Consider the following 19,229-nt stretch of genomic DNA (forward strand, 5'->3'; position numbering starts at 1 on the left):
GTTTGTGAACCGTGATACAACTGAAAGTGAATGCATCTTTTGTTGTTTCGATTCAACCTTATCGTCCACATAAAATCGTCTCCCCTTACTGTTTTATGAAAAGTGTAACCAGCGCAGCCTTTGAACACATTTATCTTAAATAGCATCAGATTTAGTTTAACGGCTATGAAAACCAAAATGGTAGAGGTACAATTTATTGGTAAGGCATTTGGATCAGTTCATTAACGATCTATTTTATAAATCATATATATCAGAGAAATATCATTCATATCAAATTGTCAAGCGAAAATCTCAAAAAACTCCTTCACATAAAGTTTGTGTTTGTCGTGCATGTGTGAAAGAGCCCCAAGTGTGTGATGTTTAATTCCCTTTATTGTGCTAGTAATTGGTGAATTATGCTTCCATTTTGTTCCACTGATATTTCGTCAAAACCTATACTGCTTCTACCAGAGTTTGTCTTAATTAGCAAAATGGGCCTCAAACTTCAGAACGCAAACACATAATTGGCACCCAGCAGAGTTCCCTCATTAATGTGTCGGCTGTTCTGGGCTTTGTGAATCCTCGATATCCCCGCACAGGCCTTTCCTTTGCGGAGGCGTTTCCCTTTTGGCACCGGTGTCAGAAAAGTGCAAATGAAAGAGATTAAACTAGCACAGATGCCACTCTCTCTGCTATGAATCTCTCTCTCCCTGTGCTGTCAGACATTTAATTGTTTCAGTTTAATGTGCCATATTGGTGCTTTTTATGCGTGAGGGTTCGCTAAAACCTGGTGAAGGAGGCACATTCTCCAATGTTTGACTGAAAGCTGAGACATGCTGTAGGTGCTACGCAGCCTTTCTACGGGGTCTGGGTGTCGTCATTGACCTGGTACCCCTCCTTTCCCTTCTCTCCTCTCCCTCCTTCACCTAAAGTGCAACTAAAACTGGACATGGAGGACTATGAAGTTCGCTCAGCTGCCAGCATCCTGGCGTCAGTGAAAGAACAGGAAGCCCGTTTTGAGCAGTTAACCCGAGCCCTGGAGGAGGAGCGTCGTACCCTGCAGCTTGGGCGGGCTAATGCGCCATCCAACCCTCCCAGCAGCCAACCGTTAGCATGGCAGCAAGTGGTGATGCAGGTAAATAAGTCAGCATGCTGGACCACCCCTCTTGTCTGTTTCAACATCCCACCTGGCGACATTTCACAATTAGTTCCATCTGAGCAAGTTCATTCCATCATCGTTTTAGGTCCTCATAGGTGGGAATCAATAACTATTCTGAGGCACTTGTTGACATTGCTCGAACCCTGTCCTGGATGTTCTGTCTATTACCATTTTGAGGCAAACTGATTCTGCCTCTCCTTGCTTCCTTTTCCCTTTTCGTCTAAGCTGCTGCTTGACATCCAATTCCATCTCCTTTCACCTTCTGGTCTTTGATATTGTCTGGTGGTGGTGGTGGTGGTTATTTGAATGCGCCCTTTGATCCAGATATAGGAGTCCTGGCATGGGCTCCTCTGTTGCACGAAATGTAAGTTGGACAAATGAGACCAATGTGATCGTCATCAGACACATCAGCAGATTGATTTTGACAATTAAAACCTCCGCTGAGAGAAAGTATTTACCTATATTAATGACTTCCAGGGTGAAAAGAACATCCAAACTAATTGATGAGACCTCACTCTTTGAGGATTTCAATTCATGTGCTTGTGTTATACAATTTTTCTTTGGACATTCCCAATGCACAAAATGAATTTTGGAGCAGAGCCTTTCAAACAGCATTTTTTTTTTCAACAAGCATAAATCGAAAGCAATTTGTTTGTGCGGCACCTTCCATTTTCAGATGCAGCATGTTTATTTGTGGTAAAAGTGTGAAGGGTGTTTATTATTGATGAACTAAGACCTTCAGAAATGAATATGCTTACCTTACATTTGCCTTGAGGTCATATTTTGTTAATGGTCTGTCACTGTTTACACTGAAGGGCCTCACACAGATGAAAGTGTTCATCTTTCACCCGGCACCCTTTCTTTACTCAACTACTAATACTGTGTGTGTATATGTACTTGTGTTTGAATGGGGCAATGTATGTACTCAAAGGTTTATAGGATTTGTAGACTGTGAATTGTCCTTACTGCCTACGTTTTCCCACACCATCCCACACACACACTGCAACTCAACCCACACACTGTGCACATCCTTCGGAAGTGAACTTGGATATAACCGGAGTTGATCACAAAAATATGAAGAATTTTACATCATGATGACCAGCAGTAGCTTTAGAAAGACTGCAGGCCACACGTGCTCAGTTTGTGTATTTGTACCATTTAGTTCAGCATGCGAGTTGTGCACTGATATTATGTGGCATAATACAGAGAAAATAAAACTTGAAAACATCATATGCTATGATGCACATGCAATTTTTACTGGAATAAGAAAGAGCTTGTTGTACGTTTGGTATAATTCTCCACAAGTGCATAGAATACGTTTCGCTCGAAATGTATTGGAGCCGTAAGGCAAGTCACTGAGTTTTGCTGTGGACTGGGCTTTGACATCAGAAATTGAATCTGAGACGGTGCATCAAGTTAAGTCAATTTCACTGTTTATGGAACAATGCAAAGAACGTGCTCATGCTGTTGCATCAAAACATTTCAGTCAGACAGCCCATTAGCGTCCTTTTGACGTAATCATCAATAGAGATTCAGTGACACAGATGGAAAAGAGTTTTGAATCTTTATCCAGTGACAGTCCTTGCATGCGACCGCTCATACCAAGACACCCTTTCTTCATTTGACATTGCACTCGCCTTTGCAAATTGATTTTTGCCTGAAGGTGCGTCATCATCAAGGCTTTGAAAGATCAAGTGAGGTATTATGGGGAGTTCTATGTGTGGAGACAGACAAGACACAGACAGCCCCATCCCTCTGAGGCTGAGGGAGAAGGTGACCTGATTTCACCAGACGCCTCATCTCTCCCATCTCGTGCCGCGCCCATTGATAAGAAAACACAGGATCATTTCATGCATCATGGATATCATAAACTGTTGGTTTAGTGTTGAAGTGTTATTATTCAGCGGGCTTCGGGCACTGCAGACCTCTATTATCTTGTTGTCTGTATGTAGTGGGAAGTTTTCAAAGACTTTTCAGGCTTAGAAGGGAGAGAGGAGTGCAGCTTTTGATCGGAGCTGCTGTCTGTGGTGAGGATGTGCAGGCCCCAGCCCTGCCATGGCACTGCAGCACTCAACCAACAATCGGCCCGGTCGCCCTCCACCCGCTTTCATCTCCACGCAGCCCCCAGCCTCGTCTAGGCACGATGCATACAAAGGGCTGAGGGTGATATAGTGACAGAAGATCTATCCTTCGACTGGCTGGGCCAGGGAGACCTTGTACCCTCATAAATCAGCTTCCTAACAATGAGCCTTAGTTCCCCCCCTGCTCTCCTTTTCTTTTCCTCCTCTATCTCTACCGTGTTTTTTGCACTCACTGTGCCATCACGAACCTTCTCGCCCTCCATAAACACCCTAATTACCTTAGTGTGAAAGTGGACCCTTTGTTTATTTTTTCACCTCACACTGTTCCCAAGGTCCTCTTTTTCTACTTATTTTTTCTCATACTGCTGTTATGTGGAGCAGCCAGTAAAGAATGCCAAGAATGTTGCTGCTTGGTGTGCATGTTTCTATACAAAACACCAACTTATGTCTCCACAATTGTTTGAAGTGTTTTAATTCATGTCGTTGTTGGAGTGATGGATTACAACTAAGATGGCGCAATATTGGGAAGACATGCGATATGCCAAATGCGTGTCGAATACTGATTGCAATGTTGATATTGCGATATTTAACATGCACCTGATGAAATGACGTCTTTATTTATATAGAAAGATATATATTTTTCTCATTTGGAAAAATAAGCAGGCTCAGTGTATTCTTATCTAATTATTTAGTGTTAGTAATGACATTGAAGGTTGCATCTGATTTCAGAGTCAGTCTTCGTGATCCACATATTGCATGTGCCATTATGGCAATGAAGATCATTTCCCAAATATTGTGCAGCCCTATTTGCGATCATCTAGGCTCTGGAAGAGTTAATTATGTCATGTCATGTCATGTCATTATCCACACCGCTTATCCTGTACGGGGTCGCGGGAGGGTCCAGCTGACTACGGGCGAAAGGCACACTACACCCTGAACTGGTCGCAAACCAGTCACAGGGCAGACATAGACACCGTCACCGAGTGGGAACCGGACCCACGCTGCCCGCACACAACTCAAGCGGATGTACCACAACACTATCAGTGACCAGAGTTAATTTAACTGGGAAAAAAAATATCACACAATTTGAAGTGTGAATTTAATGTATAAAAGGAGTGAGCACACTGCTTTAGTGATGCTGTGGGACAGCGGACAGCAATTTTGAGGTGATGCCTTGCTTAGGGGAACCTGGGCAACGGATGCCAATGTCATTTGGCTAAATTGAACCTGATTCATGTTCATAAACAACATATTTAAAGGGGAGCTAAACCCAATATGTTGAAACGTTCTAATTTAGATGTGCATATCGTTATCCTTTTTTCTTCATTTTTAAAAGCGTCGCATCTACCCACTTATGTTGACTTCTTTTCATACTTCAGGCATCATCAGCCACAACCACAACACACTTCTCAGGTTGTTGTCTAGATTTAGGCCAAGTGAACCGAAATTTAGCATTTGCAATAGAGAATGTGCTACTTTTTTGCACCCCAATGACTGATTTTACCAACATAAATTTGCTTGTAAAACAGCCTTAAACATTGAAAACGGTAGTCTGTAAAAACAGAGGACATGCATGTGTTTCAATTGTTTCCTCTAATCATTTGCTTGTGTCTTTTCCCAAAGACAACAATGAAGGACCATATTGTCATTGTTTCTTTTGTGTAGACCCCCAACGAAGTATCAACTTTCCGGCAGAGTCACATTACTTAAAAACGTACATTTGCAGAACATGCATATTCAAAAGAGGAATTTGCAAACGTAAAGCTTTAATGTCAGTTGGAAGGGCCTATGAATCACACCGCTAACTGTTCAAGGTCTGATAAGGTGAAAGACCATTTTGTGTCTTGGTTTGGCACACATACAAAGACTCAATTTAACTCTACGTTGGGCATATTTCTCTATTTTACACAGATATCAAGAAAAAATGGCCAGAAATGGAAATGCCTTTCATATCAGGTGAGCTATTTATATTCCTCTATGGTGGACTTCAAACCTTCAGCCTTCAAATCAGCCCACTAGAAGACTTAATGTCTGCCTTAGTCCAAGTCCCTGCCATTTGATCACAATCCAATAAAGCATTAAGTTCACTAAAAGCACTAAGAAGGGTATCTGGGGGCTGCTCCAATTTTCTTCACTTCAAATCCTCTTTACATATGAACTGATGGTGTCAGTGGCTAGAATTCCTTCCTACAGATACTTGAAGAAGACCGAGGTATTCCAAACATACATTTCACCTTGGTTCTTTGATCCAGAATCCAAACTGTAGCCCATATGTTTACAATAAAGACCTTCTCCTTCATGAGACCCCAGTGCCCCTGTGGAATGTGACCTGTCCTTAGTGTCCAGCAGGAAAACCAAACATGGCTGGGTGCTGATCCTATTTAACATAAAAAAAAAGTCTCATTGAAAACATTCTTCGAGGTTATTACAGGTCTGTAGGTGTTCAACAAAGCTTTTTAAACAAGCCTCGCGAGTTCAATAAACATATTTTCCGTTTTTACCACTACATTGCCTTGTTTTTTGTGCAATTGGTTCCGTCAATTATTCAATATAAATGACACATTTATTGCTGTTTGTCATCTTGGACAACTCTGTTCTTCTGTCGAATCTTCCCTTGCAATAATTAAAAACTACAATGGCACATTAGAGATTATGTTCAGCGTTGGGCTGTTAAATTTGGACACCCACATGGGAGGACTCAAGCTTTTCAAAATGTGTGTTCAGGCGTCTGAAAGGTTCTCCTAAGGCTCACAAAATACTAGCGAATTAGTCAACTGCGGACCATCTAACTCCACACACTCAGATGGAAATTTTACCTAAAATAAGGATGCACATTTTTGGTGTTGTTATTTTTTTTCTAAACAGTACATTTTGTTGGAGGAATTGGGGGAGGGGCCTCATGTACTCAGAGTTGAGAGATTTTGATCCATTGTGAAGATTTACTCCCGTGCTAGTGGCTCTAGTAGACTCCAAATTGTTTAAATACAATTAGAGGGGAATAAACATTGACTGTAAAACTTACTCTACCAGTTTAACTGTGTAAGAATTATTTTAGTAGTCGACTAATCACTAACAGTAGTCACGATTAGTCGATTAATCAGATCATAAATAAATTCCGGCATGTCGCACAAGCAAGCTTCTAGATAACCATAATTAGTTTACAGCTTAATTCTATATATATGTGCAAAATAATGAGATGATACAACATTCAACTTTGATGAAGCTTTGCAGCTTGTACCAGCATTTCTGAGATGTTCATAAGAGCTTAAATTGAAGGCAATATTGTGTGGCCTTAAAGGTTTCGGCTGCAATTTTGTGCATTTAAAAATGAAACGTAAACTATACACTATGCAAAGTTGCACTAATACTACAAAACTATGAGTGCAAAAAAAGCCCTCTTCTTGGGGACCAAGCCTTTTTTTTTTAATTATAGAGGTTGTAAAATAAGATGATTAAATTAGGAAAATGCACTTTGCGAAAGAAATCTTTTTCTTCACGAGTATGGTTTACGACTACTATCTTAATAGTAGTAAATTGGTCAACACAATGAATGCAACAGGGAATAAAATCTTTAAATGTTGGGAATATATTTGGTAATTATTTTTATGTAAGTACTATAACGTAGTATATTGCAACAAACTTAATTATGTGTTTTATTGTTTTGTGACACCAATGAGGGATTGTGGCATATATGTCATGTTTAGTTATTTTCCGCACTAGAATTTTGCAGTTGTTCATGAACGCATCACTCTGTTTGCGAGAGAGAGCGTGGGATCTTTCTCCTTTGTCAAACACGGCATAAACACATATTTTTGGTATGTAAAAAAACGGCAGTTCACTGACTAACGCCTCCTTAATCCATATTAGCCGCTGTAATATGTTAGCGTAGCAAAAAGGACATTGTGACTGTATACATAAAACACACCTTTGTGTGCGTGTGCTAACAACAGCGACCTGACGCGACTGAACGTGTCAAGAATTAAAAAAAAAAAAGACATCAGCCATAATGTGCTTCCTTTCCTGATGATCGCGCATCCCCTCCGCGCAGCCATGAACGAGATGTTTGCATCCTAAGTATTTCTGGGTGAAATGTGCCGTAACTTTAGGACTCTGTTGCTAACACCAGGTAGCCATGATACCCTGCCTCATTACCCACAATGCTTACACGGATGACCCAGATCACCGCGACTGCGCATGTGCTCCTTAGACAGGCAACAGCCAGCGGGGAAAAGCGCGAGACGAGCCTGTTTCAAGAGAAAAGCATTACAGCTTCTAAATAAATATATAAATAAACGACTCGTCGACTACTTAATTATTAGTCGAGCATTAGGTTTTTCAATGTCGTCGTGATTAGTCGACTAATCTTAGCAGCCCAACTGTGTATATGCCAGTGGTTTTCCCTTTCTCTTGACTACCCTTGATAGCGCATAATACATTTCTGCTATCCCAAACAAATATAATTTTAAGATTTATACTTCCCCAAATACAACAGACACTTACCAAAATATATAATAAAACTAAAATAATTAGGAAAGACACATACATGGATTATAACTATTGAATTGGAAGTCCAGCTGGTACACGTCTCTTTTCGTACATCAACTTTAAGGAGCTGCAGGACTTCCGCAGAGGAGCCATCCGTCCCTCGATTTAATTAAGATAGCCCGTGGAAGATCATTGATGCGCGATGCGTGTTTTTAGACTATTAATATGGCTGCGTGAGAACAACTTCCGGGTTGTTTTGAGGAGTGAGGAGCTATTGGAGCGTTGCAATTAAGAGACACGGGATGAGGCCTTTTTGTGTAGACCGAGTGCGTTCGGATTACGCAGTAGTCGGAACTAAGAAATCAGTTGTAACACATTGGTATTAAGGTACAATAACAAGTACGGCGTTTCAATTACAGGAAAAATAATTTGTTGGATTGCTCCATTAAAAAAAAAAAAAAAGTTTGCGAATGCCATTAACTCGTTTAAACGGTGTTATTCCCAACACGGCATATTACAAGATTTTTATTTCATCTTTCAGATTTATGTGGGCATGAAATCCTTCCAATTTAAGAACCAGGTACACTAAAATGTTTGATCACACACACACGCACAGATTGTTCCACTTTTCTAGAGACTATATGATGTCTGGCATTGCCTCAGGACATAAAACCGGACATACTGAACATCGCTCAGCCTGCAATTTCTTCCATTTCATGTCACACACGAATGCAGTCTCAAGTGATTTTTTTCACACTGGAGCCCGAAGGCGTTTATATGTTGGTGCATTTCAGACAGTCTCAAGTAAAAGAATTTGGACTTAGCATGTGAAATGTCTCGTTTTGTAGAGGGTTACTGTAATGTTGTAGGAATGCGTGAAAAGGCGGGAACTTACCTGAGTTGCCTCTTTTGCCAAACATTTCATTTAAGATTCATCCTTCTTGAATGTATTTAAATTGACATTCCAACCGTATGTTCTCCGTGTGCTGTAATAGATGTAAAAATGGAGGAATAGAAATGTATGAAAATACATTTGACCAGAATTTTCATTTTATTTAACATTTAATGTTAAATGCAAATGAATGACATCCTGTAGGTTTTTCTAATGTCCTTCTAGTTATTGTCCAAATGTTTCTTAACCAATGCTGAGATGCTATCAAAAAGGACCACGATAAGTATAAACGTCTAACTAAACTAAGAATTTGCAACAGAGTCAGTAATTTGATTTTGAGTATCTGCTTATACCGAATCCACTGGGCTCAAAACGTTGCACCTTTCAAAAGACAACCATTTTTGCAAAGATCCAGCAATTTGTGTGTGTGTTCTTTTTTTAACCGCCTCTCATCTTTCTCATCTCGCCACCACACAAACCCAGAACATTACATGTTTTAATATAAAACTAAGATTTTGCTGTTTCATTTGACAATATATTTGTACCTGAGGACACTTGAGTTGCTTTGTGATTCTTTACAAATGTAGCTCATTCAAAAATCCAATGTATCCAAAATACTGATCGGAAAAATCGGAAAAATGTTCCAATCACGTGATCTGATCGGGAGAACCATCTGACTTCAATCTGCAATTGGCATCCGCAAAAAGTAATATCCAGAGCCACTAGTAAATTGAGGTAGTTTGGGGTGTTTTTTTTGTGTTTTTTTTACTATAATAATTGATTGCTTTCGACTGTGTATACATTACATGCATGGAATTTGCAAAAGCTTACAGTCCCCTGAAGGGGAGACTTATGTCACTGCCAACCAGTCCTGTGTGGACCACGCCTCGCTCCCAAAGTCCACAGAACTCCAGTTGAGCCGTGACCCAGAACATGATACACAGTAGAAAATGAATACTTATGAGAGTACAGGTTTTCTCCTGTGCTGTCAACACATTAGAGATGTGATTTGAAAAAAAAACAAAAAAAAGACATCAAAACGAATTGTTGAAATTGTTTAATTTAGTATTACATACACACCATACAGTTGGAGCCTTTTAGGCCATTTTAACTCTATAAGCTGCCAATGTTTGAATCGTTCAGTAGCTGCAATGCGTTTCAGCTTAATGCTTTTTTTTTTGTTTTTTTTCTAACTTTTATGAGTTTTCCACAGTCCTTAATAGGTTTTTAATAAGTTGTAAAACATAATCAAAGGTTAAATTCCTTGAATCTTACCTTTCAAAGATATTGAGTTGAAACAGTTGCATAAATGCAACTGTTAGGGGGTATTTTGGCCAGGAACTAAATCTAAATGCAGTGGTGCATGTTGGGTCAGCTCTTTCATTAGGAACAATTGAATCCACAACACTAGGGAAATGAAACAGCACTACCAGGCTAGTGGAATGCAAAACCTCAGGCATTTCCCCTCTGCTTGGGATTTCTCCTTTCTCTGTTTATTTTAGTCCAGTCATCCCTTTCGGCCTCTCTTGACTGTCCAAACGTCTCTCAAAGTTTTTCGGTTAAGCTTTCATTGACGTTATTAGATTAACATTCCACCGTAGTCCTGGACACAGTACTTGATATTGGAGTGTGAATTCTTTCACGTACGTCCCAGCCCTCCCTTACATCCAGAGCAGTGAGAGCAACAGAACAAAGAGGGAGAGAAAAGAAGCCGCCAGTGTCAGTGTGTATGTAGGGTGTAGAAATTTGCAGAGTATGGGCTTGCCTTTGCCTCAATGGGGGCAACTTTTGTTTTGTGTCTGAGAGCCCCTCCTTTTACTCTTTTTCCGTTCGCTTCACTCTCTATGCCAAAAAGGGGGAGGGGTCCTGAGGGTGAGAGACACACACAGCTGGGCTGGATAGAAGGTGCTGGTCCCACACCACCAAGGTCCCTGAGTTGGTCCCAAAGAAATGTATGTGGGGGTGTGGGTGTGTGTGTAAGTGTGAGTGTGTGTACGTGTGTGAGAGAGAGAGAGACAGAGAGAGAGAGAGCAAGAGAGAAAGAGAAAGAGAAAACACCCTGCAACCCACCTTTCTCCTCTTCTCCATTGGCCCCACCCTGTTGTTTTTTTTTCTTTTTTACTAGGTAACATAGTCAAGGTCAATGAAATAGTATAACGAGTAAATATAACTGAAACTACATTTTACATTTACAAAACTAACTAAAATTGTTTGTTTTCATCTTTGGCAATTAATTAAATTACTGGAAGAAGAGGTCAAATAGTATTTTTTTTTAAACAAAAACTAATACTGAAATTTATAAAGACTAAACTAAAAGTAAACAAAACATTTTTTTTGCAGTGATACTGTAAAACTACGAAAAACTAACAAAGCCGGCCTAAAAACGAATTAAAATTACTACATTTAAAAATGCATCACAGATTAATTGAACACTTTAAATTGTCCCTAGGTGTGATTGTGAGTGTGACTGGTTGTCTGTCTTTGAGTGCCCTGCGATTGGCTGGCCACAGGTTCAGTGTGTACCCCGCCTCGTGCCTGAAGACACTGGGATAGGCTCCAGCACACCCGCGACTCATGTGAGGATAAGCGGTTTAGATAATGGATGAATGGATAATAGTAACCTCACGTACAGGATATACAGTTTGTTGAGTGCGTGCACTGTCTGCACATAATTTTGCTCCAGATGCTATTGACTTGGATTCATTAAAGAGCAAGATTTTCTCTCTATCCCATAGACGTATACATCATTTCAGCAAAGGGTCTTGTCATATATTAAAACTCGTCAAATACAACAAATACAGTTGAAATACTGGATGGATCTAGTGCAATTTCAAAATAAAAGTAGTGTTATATATATATATATATATATATATATATATATATATATATATATATATATATATATATACAAAAAAGGAACTGTATTCTGTTACAGTTAGAGGAAAAAAAACTGTAATCAGATTACAGGATCAGTTATTCCAAATTTGGATTATTTTGAAGGATTACATTTTTAATGCTGAGAGAGACAGTGCAGTTGAATACTCAATCACCCACCCATATCTTGTTGGCCAATTTCCCCACGTTAAGTGGATAACTGTTCACAGTATTGCTCAATGCTCGTCGCATGTAAGAGGTTTTTGTTGGCCGACGACCAAATGAGACAAGTTGCTGGCTTGGCACGATTTGGTTATAGTCTGTTTAGAAAGTGACTCGGAGGAATAAATTGTGACTTTTTTGGATCGTTTTTGCAGGAGTATTTACATATTCATTTTTAATAACATTTATGAAGATACGTATAAGGTGAATCAGCCACAGCTTTAACTATTTCATAGATTTCATATCACCCGGATTTGAAAAAAATTACAAACGCTTTTATTTGCCGTCGACGTCACGTATCGTCACATCAAAATTACGAACGTGTGTGTGGCTAACTGCTCTTTTCATTCTATCTATCTATCTATCTATCTATCTATCTATCGATTGATATCTCTCTCTCTCTCTCTCTCTCTCTCTCTCTCTCTCTCTCTCCTCTCTCGCTCTGTCTGTCTGTCTGTCTGTCTGGCTGGCTCGCTGCTGATTTCCAAAACGCAATTTGAATAATAAAAAAAAAGAGCAAATATTGTCATTCATCTAAATCATGTGTTGTGTACTGCTCTATTATATTTGAGCTCTGGGGTCCATAAAGTTTGATATGAAGAATTTACACAGCCGATATTTTAATATTGTGTTTTTGTAGTGTTGCTATTGAGCAGACAGAGCAGAACTACATAAACAGAACGCTAGGTTTTACTTTGAAAGGCTTCACGATGCTTCCGGTATGTTCATTGCTAACGTGGTTGAATTTGACGCGGCTAGTCGAGGATGGCTGACCGCTTCTGAGGAGCTACCTCTGCGCTCACGGAGGCAAAACTCCACGTAAATACTCGTGGATAACTCAAGGCCACGAACGCACGGGAGGAGTTAAAATCAAAACTTTCCCGATTGTCGGAAATAGCCGCCTGATATTTCAATCCCACTGAGGTTTTTCCATTTTGGGGAGCGAAAGGAGGAAATTTTGGACCATGCCTGCCGAAGTGAAACAGGTTCGTATTGATGCCTGTTCTCGGTCTCATCGCGAGCTTCTCTCTCTTTTTCACGTTGCCCCCCAGCGATAATTATCAATCCGGGTTGTGCAGTTCTCCTTTATTCTAGATCATTGTCCGTTCTGTTTAATTGCTGGTTTCGGAGTGGTCATTGAGGACGAAATGTCGCGTCTGCTTGCATTGATTGACGCGTCCCGCCCCCTTGCACGGGATGGCATCAGGTGAATACGACGGGATTTAGTAAACATGTCATCCTAACATAGTGGATCTTAGTGCGACACTTTTTGCGTGAGCGCGTGCGCGTGTGCGGGACCTTGACTTGTGGTCTTCATGTGGGAACAGTCACGGGCACCCTCCAAGAAGACTTTTGCTGTTGTGTGGTCATGGGGCAACCTGAAAGTTTGTGTCCAAACCGCCTGCAACGCTCTTGACTGAATTCAGGACAGATTTATAGCATGGGCTGTACTGACAATTGTGTGAAAGGCATGACTTTAAACTCTTTTGTCTTTTTCTTGCATAGATACCAATGGAATGTGCTTTTGTTCGGACTTGTGAGCATTTGTGTGTACCAGGCCATGATGTGAATACATTATTGGAGAATTTGAAGAGCCTTTTCCCGTCAAGCTTGGCAACTCTCTCATGATAAATAATAAAGACAAAGTGAAGGATTGAATAAGGCCAACATCTTATCCACCAGTGGTTTATTATGAAAAAAAAAAATGCTGTCGTGAGTTAAGGCTTTCTCCGCGAAAATAAATGTCACCTAATCGGTAGTTATAAGTGATAGATGCTGCTTGTTGTCCCTCAGTCACCATTTTTCCCCCATCCCGTTGGCTGTGATAACTGTGAAAGGTTCTAAGTGTTATGCAAGTGCTGATGGATTCAAACCAGGCTCGTTACTCAAGGGTCACCACTTGTTGGGGTCCTATCTTGGATGTATGCGTGCTGGAATGCATGTCAATGACCCAAGAATATGTCCTTGCCATGTTTTTCCTAAAATGGCTCAGTGAAGTGACAGAATGACCTTGAATCCATGACCTCAGCAGGGCCAAGATGGTTTGAATACTTTAGGCGAGACCGGCATCATGGCGTGGCCTTTTCATCTTAGCTGGACATTCCTCAGTTGGGAGCACCTGCCTCCTAATCACGTTTAAGCCATCATTTGGTTGTTTAGGCATTATTTAGTCTTGATTGTGGAGGGAAAACATCGAGAAAAAGCAAAGGGTTTAAACTCAAACTCCTCACAGCTGACATTTGAAAATTTTGGCAAGCACGATCCCCTTTGTTCCCAAAATAACTTTGATGTTCTTCACTTTCTTATAAAGAAATTATTTATTTATTTATTTTTTTACATTATTTATTTAATTTGTGTTACCATAGCAGAGTACAAAACAAAAATTCAAGTCATTACGAAATATTAATTTTGGACCCAGGAAGAGACCAGGGACTCTAATTAAAACATTGTCTGCCTTTTACTATATTACATGATATTTTGTAAGATTTGTATTTATTTAGTTTTTGCCGTAAATGCGCTGAAAGTCAGTTTTTATATGCAGTTTTTCTAGCTGGAGGTGAGACAAGGGCTGTTCTGCAGTGTTACTGTAAATGAGCTTTTTTGCCCAATTATTGCTGCATAGCCACCCAATTAGTGAGGAAAACTACAGCAGACCATATCTGAATTTGATGACTGAACACCAGAAGTGTGCCGTGCCCTAAGCCTCGAACTTCAGATGCTGCGGCTGCAGCATCGTCTCATCGTGAAAAATAGAAAAAAAGATATGTCACGGAGAAGAAATGAAAACATTATAAATAATCCATTAGTCGGCGTCCTTCCAAGGTCTATCAAAAGCCAGACGACACTCTTCCTCTTCAGCAAGGAGGACCTATCTGAGTAGCAAAATAATTCATAGTGATGCAGCCAAAGACGGAAGGAGGGCTTGTGTTGAGTCTGCCAGTTTCCTGACAGTTTCTGCTACGTTGTCGTGTGCTGTTTGCCCTCTTCAAGAAAAATAAAAAAATGAATAGAACTGCTATTCATTTTGCATTAGCAGTGTTTTGGCGCACCATCCACTCCTCTTTTTATTCACTCTTTTTCCTTAGGCGCTCCCTTTGTGGATCAGTGGATCAATATTTGAAGACATGTAGAGCATGAGAAATTGCTTTTGTTTCCGAGTCATACAAGAATAATGACTCTTGACTGGTAGCATATGAACACATACTAAGGAAGGATAGTGCATCAACAGAGGGGGTATTTGATGGGGGGGCTTGAGTGCTGGTCTTGCGTTTTGAAGGTCTTTCAGGAGACATGATCATGTGGTGGTGGGTCATAACAGATGGCCTTCCCATCATGCGGCATATCCTGTTAGATGACGAATGATTACATTAAGTGCTAACCTTTCCTAAACATGTTGTCAAACACGCTTTTGTCTTCTTGGTAGCACTTAAGGACCAGGAATTTTTAGATTGAATGCAATGGTCAGCATGTATTTTTTTTTTTTTTTAAATGAAATATGTTTCAAGTAGAAAGTAGAAGCAATCCGTGATTGAAGATATGGTTCTAGTTATTATAATTCAAATATTTTCATTACTATCCAGTAATTATTTAGTCTGTGACACTGACTAATTGAGTGAACTCTATTCTCAATTAATAATCAAACATTTACTCAATTGCTTCAATCCCTTTTGTCCCAGATGTTGTGATACTTAATATTTATTCTTTTAAGGTGTGTGTGTGTGGGGGGGGGCGTGATTGAAACAAAATAGACCTAAATAAAGATATCTTCCCATTTTTGGACCGCAGCAATATTTATCCTTCGTCCAGTTGTTTTATACTCGGTATGTTTCAAGATTTTGGGTCAACGTGCTAGCATCAACGATGCTTAAAAATCCCCTTTTATATCATGGGTATTGGAAAACAATTATGTCTCGGTGCCTGTTTTATTTCATCTGTTGGGATATATATATTTTTTTTACCAGTGTAATGTGATCTCAGGCTGTCTTTGCTGCAGTTTAGTTTTGGAAAGTAGTCCTGACTTTGTAATAAATATTTGAATGGAACACAACCCCAGACATCTGTGATCCAAACGGACACTAAGAATTATGCACAAATGTGAACTTGCAAGTAATGCACCGTGCTATAGATAGAGCACTGTATGTCCATGCAATGTATCACATGAACACCCCCTCAGCTTTTGTGCTTTTTTGTCTGTGGTAGCTGTGGATCACCAGCAGGTGTTCATTCTACCCCAACCCCGCCCCCCTCTTTTGCACCCCCCTCACTCTCTCCTTAGACACTGCTGGCTCCCGTCTTGACTGATGCAGCCTCACGTTCGTTCCTTCACAGTGTGACCACTGTTGAAGATAATAATTCTTCCTCTCCTTTTATCATCACGTCGATGGAATTAAAGAAATTTGAGGGGCGGTATATAATGGGAGGCTGAAGGGGATCCTGACACATAGCCATGTTACAAAACAGCATTGAGGAGAGTAGCGGTGCATTAATGAGATGGCAGTCTTATTATCATGCTTGAGCTGCAGTTTCTCTTTGCATATTCAGAGCCTTTTATCCAACATTTTGCGCAGCTGCTTTCAGTCCACAGCAGAGTTTGCCTGATAACACATCACTTGTTCTGCTAGTTTGTAATGTCTTTAAAGGGGAAGTCAAGCCAAAAATTTTCTTTACAAGAATATATTCTAAGCAGGCCCACTAGACAAAACATGACATTGTGATCAATTAACATGTATCTAATATTAATTCAGCGATAAAATCAATCTGTTTTTAGCCTTGTCAGAGGGATGCCATTTTGTCACTCATGGCTAAGCTTCAGAAAACTTGTGAACCATGATTGGTTGTTACCTGAGCACTGAGCAACCGTGATGTCATTTCAGTCGACAGATGTGACAAAATGGCCGCCCCCTGAGATGACTAAAAATTGGATTTGGCTGCTTTACTAATAATCCACAAATGCGATATAAATCAGTGTCATGTTTAGACTAGTGGAAGCACATACAACATATTATTGCAAGGATTTTTTGGGGGTTGACTTCCCCTTTAAAATTTAGATGACCTTTACTCCCTGCTGACAAATTTGTTGAATTTGTCATAGATGACTCTAGACACGTGTCAAACCCAAGCAAGAACATTTATGCCAGTGCTGTTTGTTCAGTGTGTTTCATCGTTTCCCTGACTGTGTCAAATAAACACCCCTCTATCTTTGCTGCTGGAAGCAGCAACAAGAATCATGTTGTTGATCAGATTAAATAAATAAAAAATAAAAAAAAGAAATAAAAAGGTGCCCACTCACAGTGCGCTGGACCAGGCATTCATTCAACATTGCATAAAAACTGTGCTCGGAGCGTCACTAAAGCAGCATGACTTGTCGTGACAATATTTTCTTTATTTATCAGAATAATCTGTCACACAAATTGTGGTAAGATTACAAAATGATATCATTTCAGTCATTGCACAGCTTCTTCTGAGATTTTAAGAGACAGAAAAAAACTGAGATCGACTGTATTTCAATCATATCATAGTTGATACGCTTCAACAAAAAAGACTAAGGAAACGATAAATTCTGGCAGTAAATAAGATAATTATGATTAGATTTTACACATGTATAATACAATCTATTGTCCAATTCCATGCGGCAGCTTTTTAGGTATAACACACAAACCCTGAGCCACGTTTGAACCAATGAACTAGAAAAGATATTGCGAGCCAGGCCCTCTTGCTCAACATCAGTGACCTCTGGCCTCATAAGTGGTCTTCTGGATGAAAACTGGAAAACAAAAATCGCACAACACATACGCACACATACACACTCCAAAATCCATTGACGGTCTTCCCAGAAAGCGCTTTTAGCCACAAAAGGAATCCAACTCATATCTCCTCCTGCATTGTCACTTCTTCTAGTAATAGAAAGCACCCCATAACAATTGCAAATTATAACCCAATCATTGAACGTGTTTTCTAATAAATGTGGCTAAGTACATATAATCTTTGACAGCAGTGTCTGCAAATGTCCTGATCACATTTTTTTTTGACTACACTGCCTAAATCATTTAATCAAATTGCCAAAAGTGAATTAGATGTGTTTTCTGTTTGTTTCAAACTGTGATTACGTACAAACATTCAGTTTGGTTCTGCTTCTATAGTTCATATACGCCCCACCTCCATCCCATTTATTCTGTATCTTGGGACCGCTTTGAGAGGCCCTTCGGGGGAAGGTCAGAGTTTTTATAAAGCTTCCCTCAAGCAGAAAAAAAAACACGTCTCTCTACTTCTCCCTTTCTCTTCCATCCAATGTATGAGGCTGCATATGTAGGGTAATGTCTGGGCCTGGGGAAGGCTTGGCTCAAGCCCCTCTTGCGTGTTTAGTCTGGAACTTTCTTTTGAAGGATTAGCCCACTTCCTGCCACTGGAAAATGGTCAGGACATCAGGGAAAGCATCGATCTGCCATCATGGTACCATCTGTCTCTGGCTGCCTTTTGGGATTAATGATTCTCTCTGACAGCTCTTTCGTAATAAAGTTGACTGGCCATTCAGATGACTCTGACATGTGGCAGCGCGAGGACTTGGAATGAGTTCTCTTTGCTGTTTTTGCACTCACATGCGAGTCATTTCCATTGTTGCAAAGTAGAACATGACACGCCGGTGTGATGGGCAGACACAGAGACATATACATTTGAATTGCATTATGATTCTGTGCCGTTTTGACTCTTACTTTGGGGTAAAGATAGGCAGAGCCAAACTCCAATAAGTCTGTTTATTGCATTCTCAGAGCTCAGTCACAAAGCATGTTGGGGCTTTGCAGTGAGTACTGGCGTTTATTGACCTGCGGGTGGTAGAAGAACTCTGATGAGGTCCGGCAGCTCATTAGGATGCTGTTCCGAATCTTACAACACACTGTTCCTGCTGATGGCTTGGGTCCAGTTAGAAAAATAAAAGGGCGAGCAATCGAGGTAGAATGAAAGTCCAAACCACTGTAAGTTGACCGACTTTGGCTGAATTACAACTCTTGCTACTCACAGCTTCTGCTGTAGCAGCTGCTGCTGAACACAAACATTATGCTAACCAGAGGCAAGAGTTCATCCAAAAGCAGGACCAGAACTCCCCAAAATGGAAAGACAAATGTGTTGGTTGCATTCTTTGTGCTGCTTGCTCTCCATGCAGACAACCATTTGTCGAGCTTAATGGAGGCATTTAGATGTTCAGTGGCGGCTGTCATCTGTCATTACATGGGATGGCACAGTCTTGTTTCTCGTCTTTTCTTGATATGCACTCTCCCCATTCCCACAGGAATCACTTGTGAACAATGGAATGATGCGCCTCCTCACACATTCCATGGGCTCTTTTGAGCTCGCTAGTGCATCTGCACCGCATAAGTGGCTGTGACTGCATAATGACCGCTGGAGGTTTATATACTGGTATAAATAAGTAAAACCCTCTTGTCCTATCACATCTTTTTATTTTTAATTTGTTTGGAATTTCATAATAAGTTGTGAAGAGTGTCAACCTGAGCCTCAAAAGCCGAGGGACACGTGCAGTGAT

The 19,229-nt window shown here is 40.3% G+C and overlaps 1 protein-coding gene across 13 annotated transcripts in view; it reads left to right on the forward strand.

Annotated features, from left to right (window-relative positions):
- arvcfb (ARVCF delta catenin family member b) overlaps window positions 1-19,229 on the forward strand; it is a 181,385-nt gene that overhangs the window by 72,114 nt on the left and 90,042 nt on the right. For 9 of the 13 annotated variants that reach the window (XM_088300854.1, XM_088300916.1, XM_088300899.1 and 6 more), the window contains one exon: window positions 912-1,114. The exons of 3 other annotated variants lie outside the window; for them this stretch is intronic. In XM_088300854.1, the coding sequence (XP_088156980.1) occupies window positions 929-1,114 (186 nt within the window). In that variant the 5' untranslated portion in view covers window positions 912-928. Of the gene's footprint in view, window positions 1-911; window positions 1,115-12,451; window positions 12,679-19,229 lie in introns of those variants that run through there. One more of the 13 variants, XM_088300934.1, reaches the window with a different exon arrangement.

This window comes from Idiotropiscis lumnitzeri, chromosome 1 (genome assembly GCF_059441095.1).
Source record: "Idiotropiscis lumnitzeri isolate Australia: NSW breed Sydney's pygmy pipehorse chromosome 1, RoL_Ilum_1.0, whole genome shotgun sequence".
In the NCBI taxonomy this organism is placed as follows: domain Eukaryota; kingdom Metazoa; phylum Chordata; class Actinopteri; order Syngnathiformes; family Syngnathidae; genus Idiotropiscis; species Idiotropiscis lumnitzeri.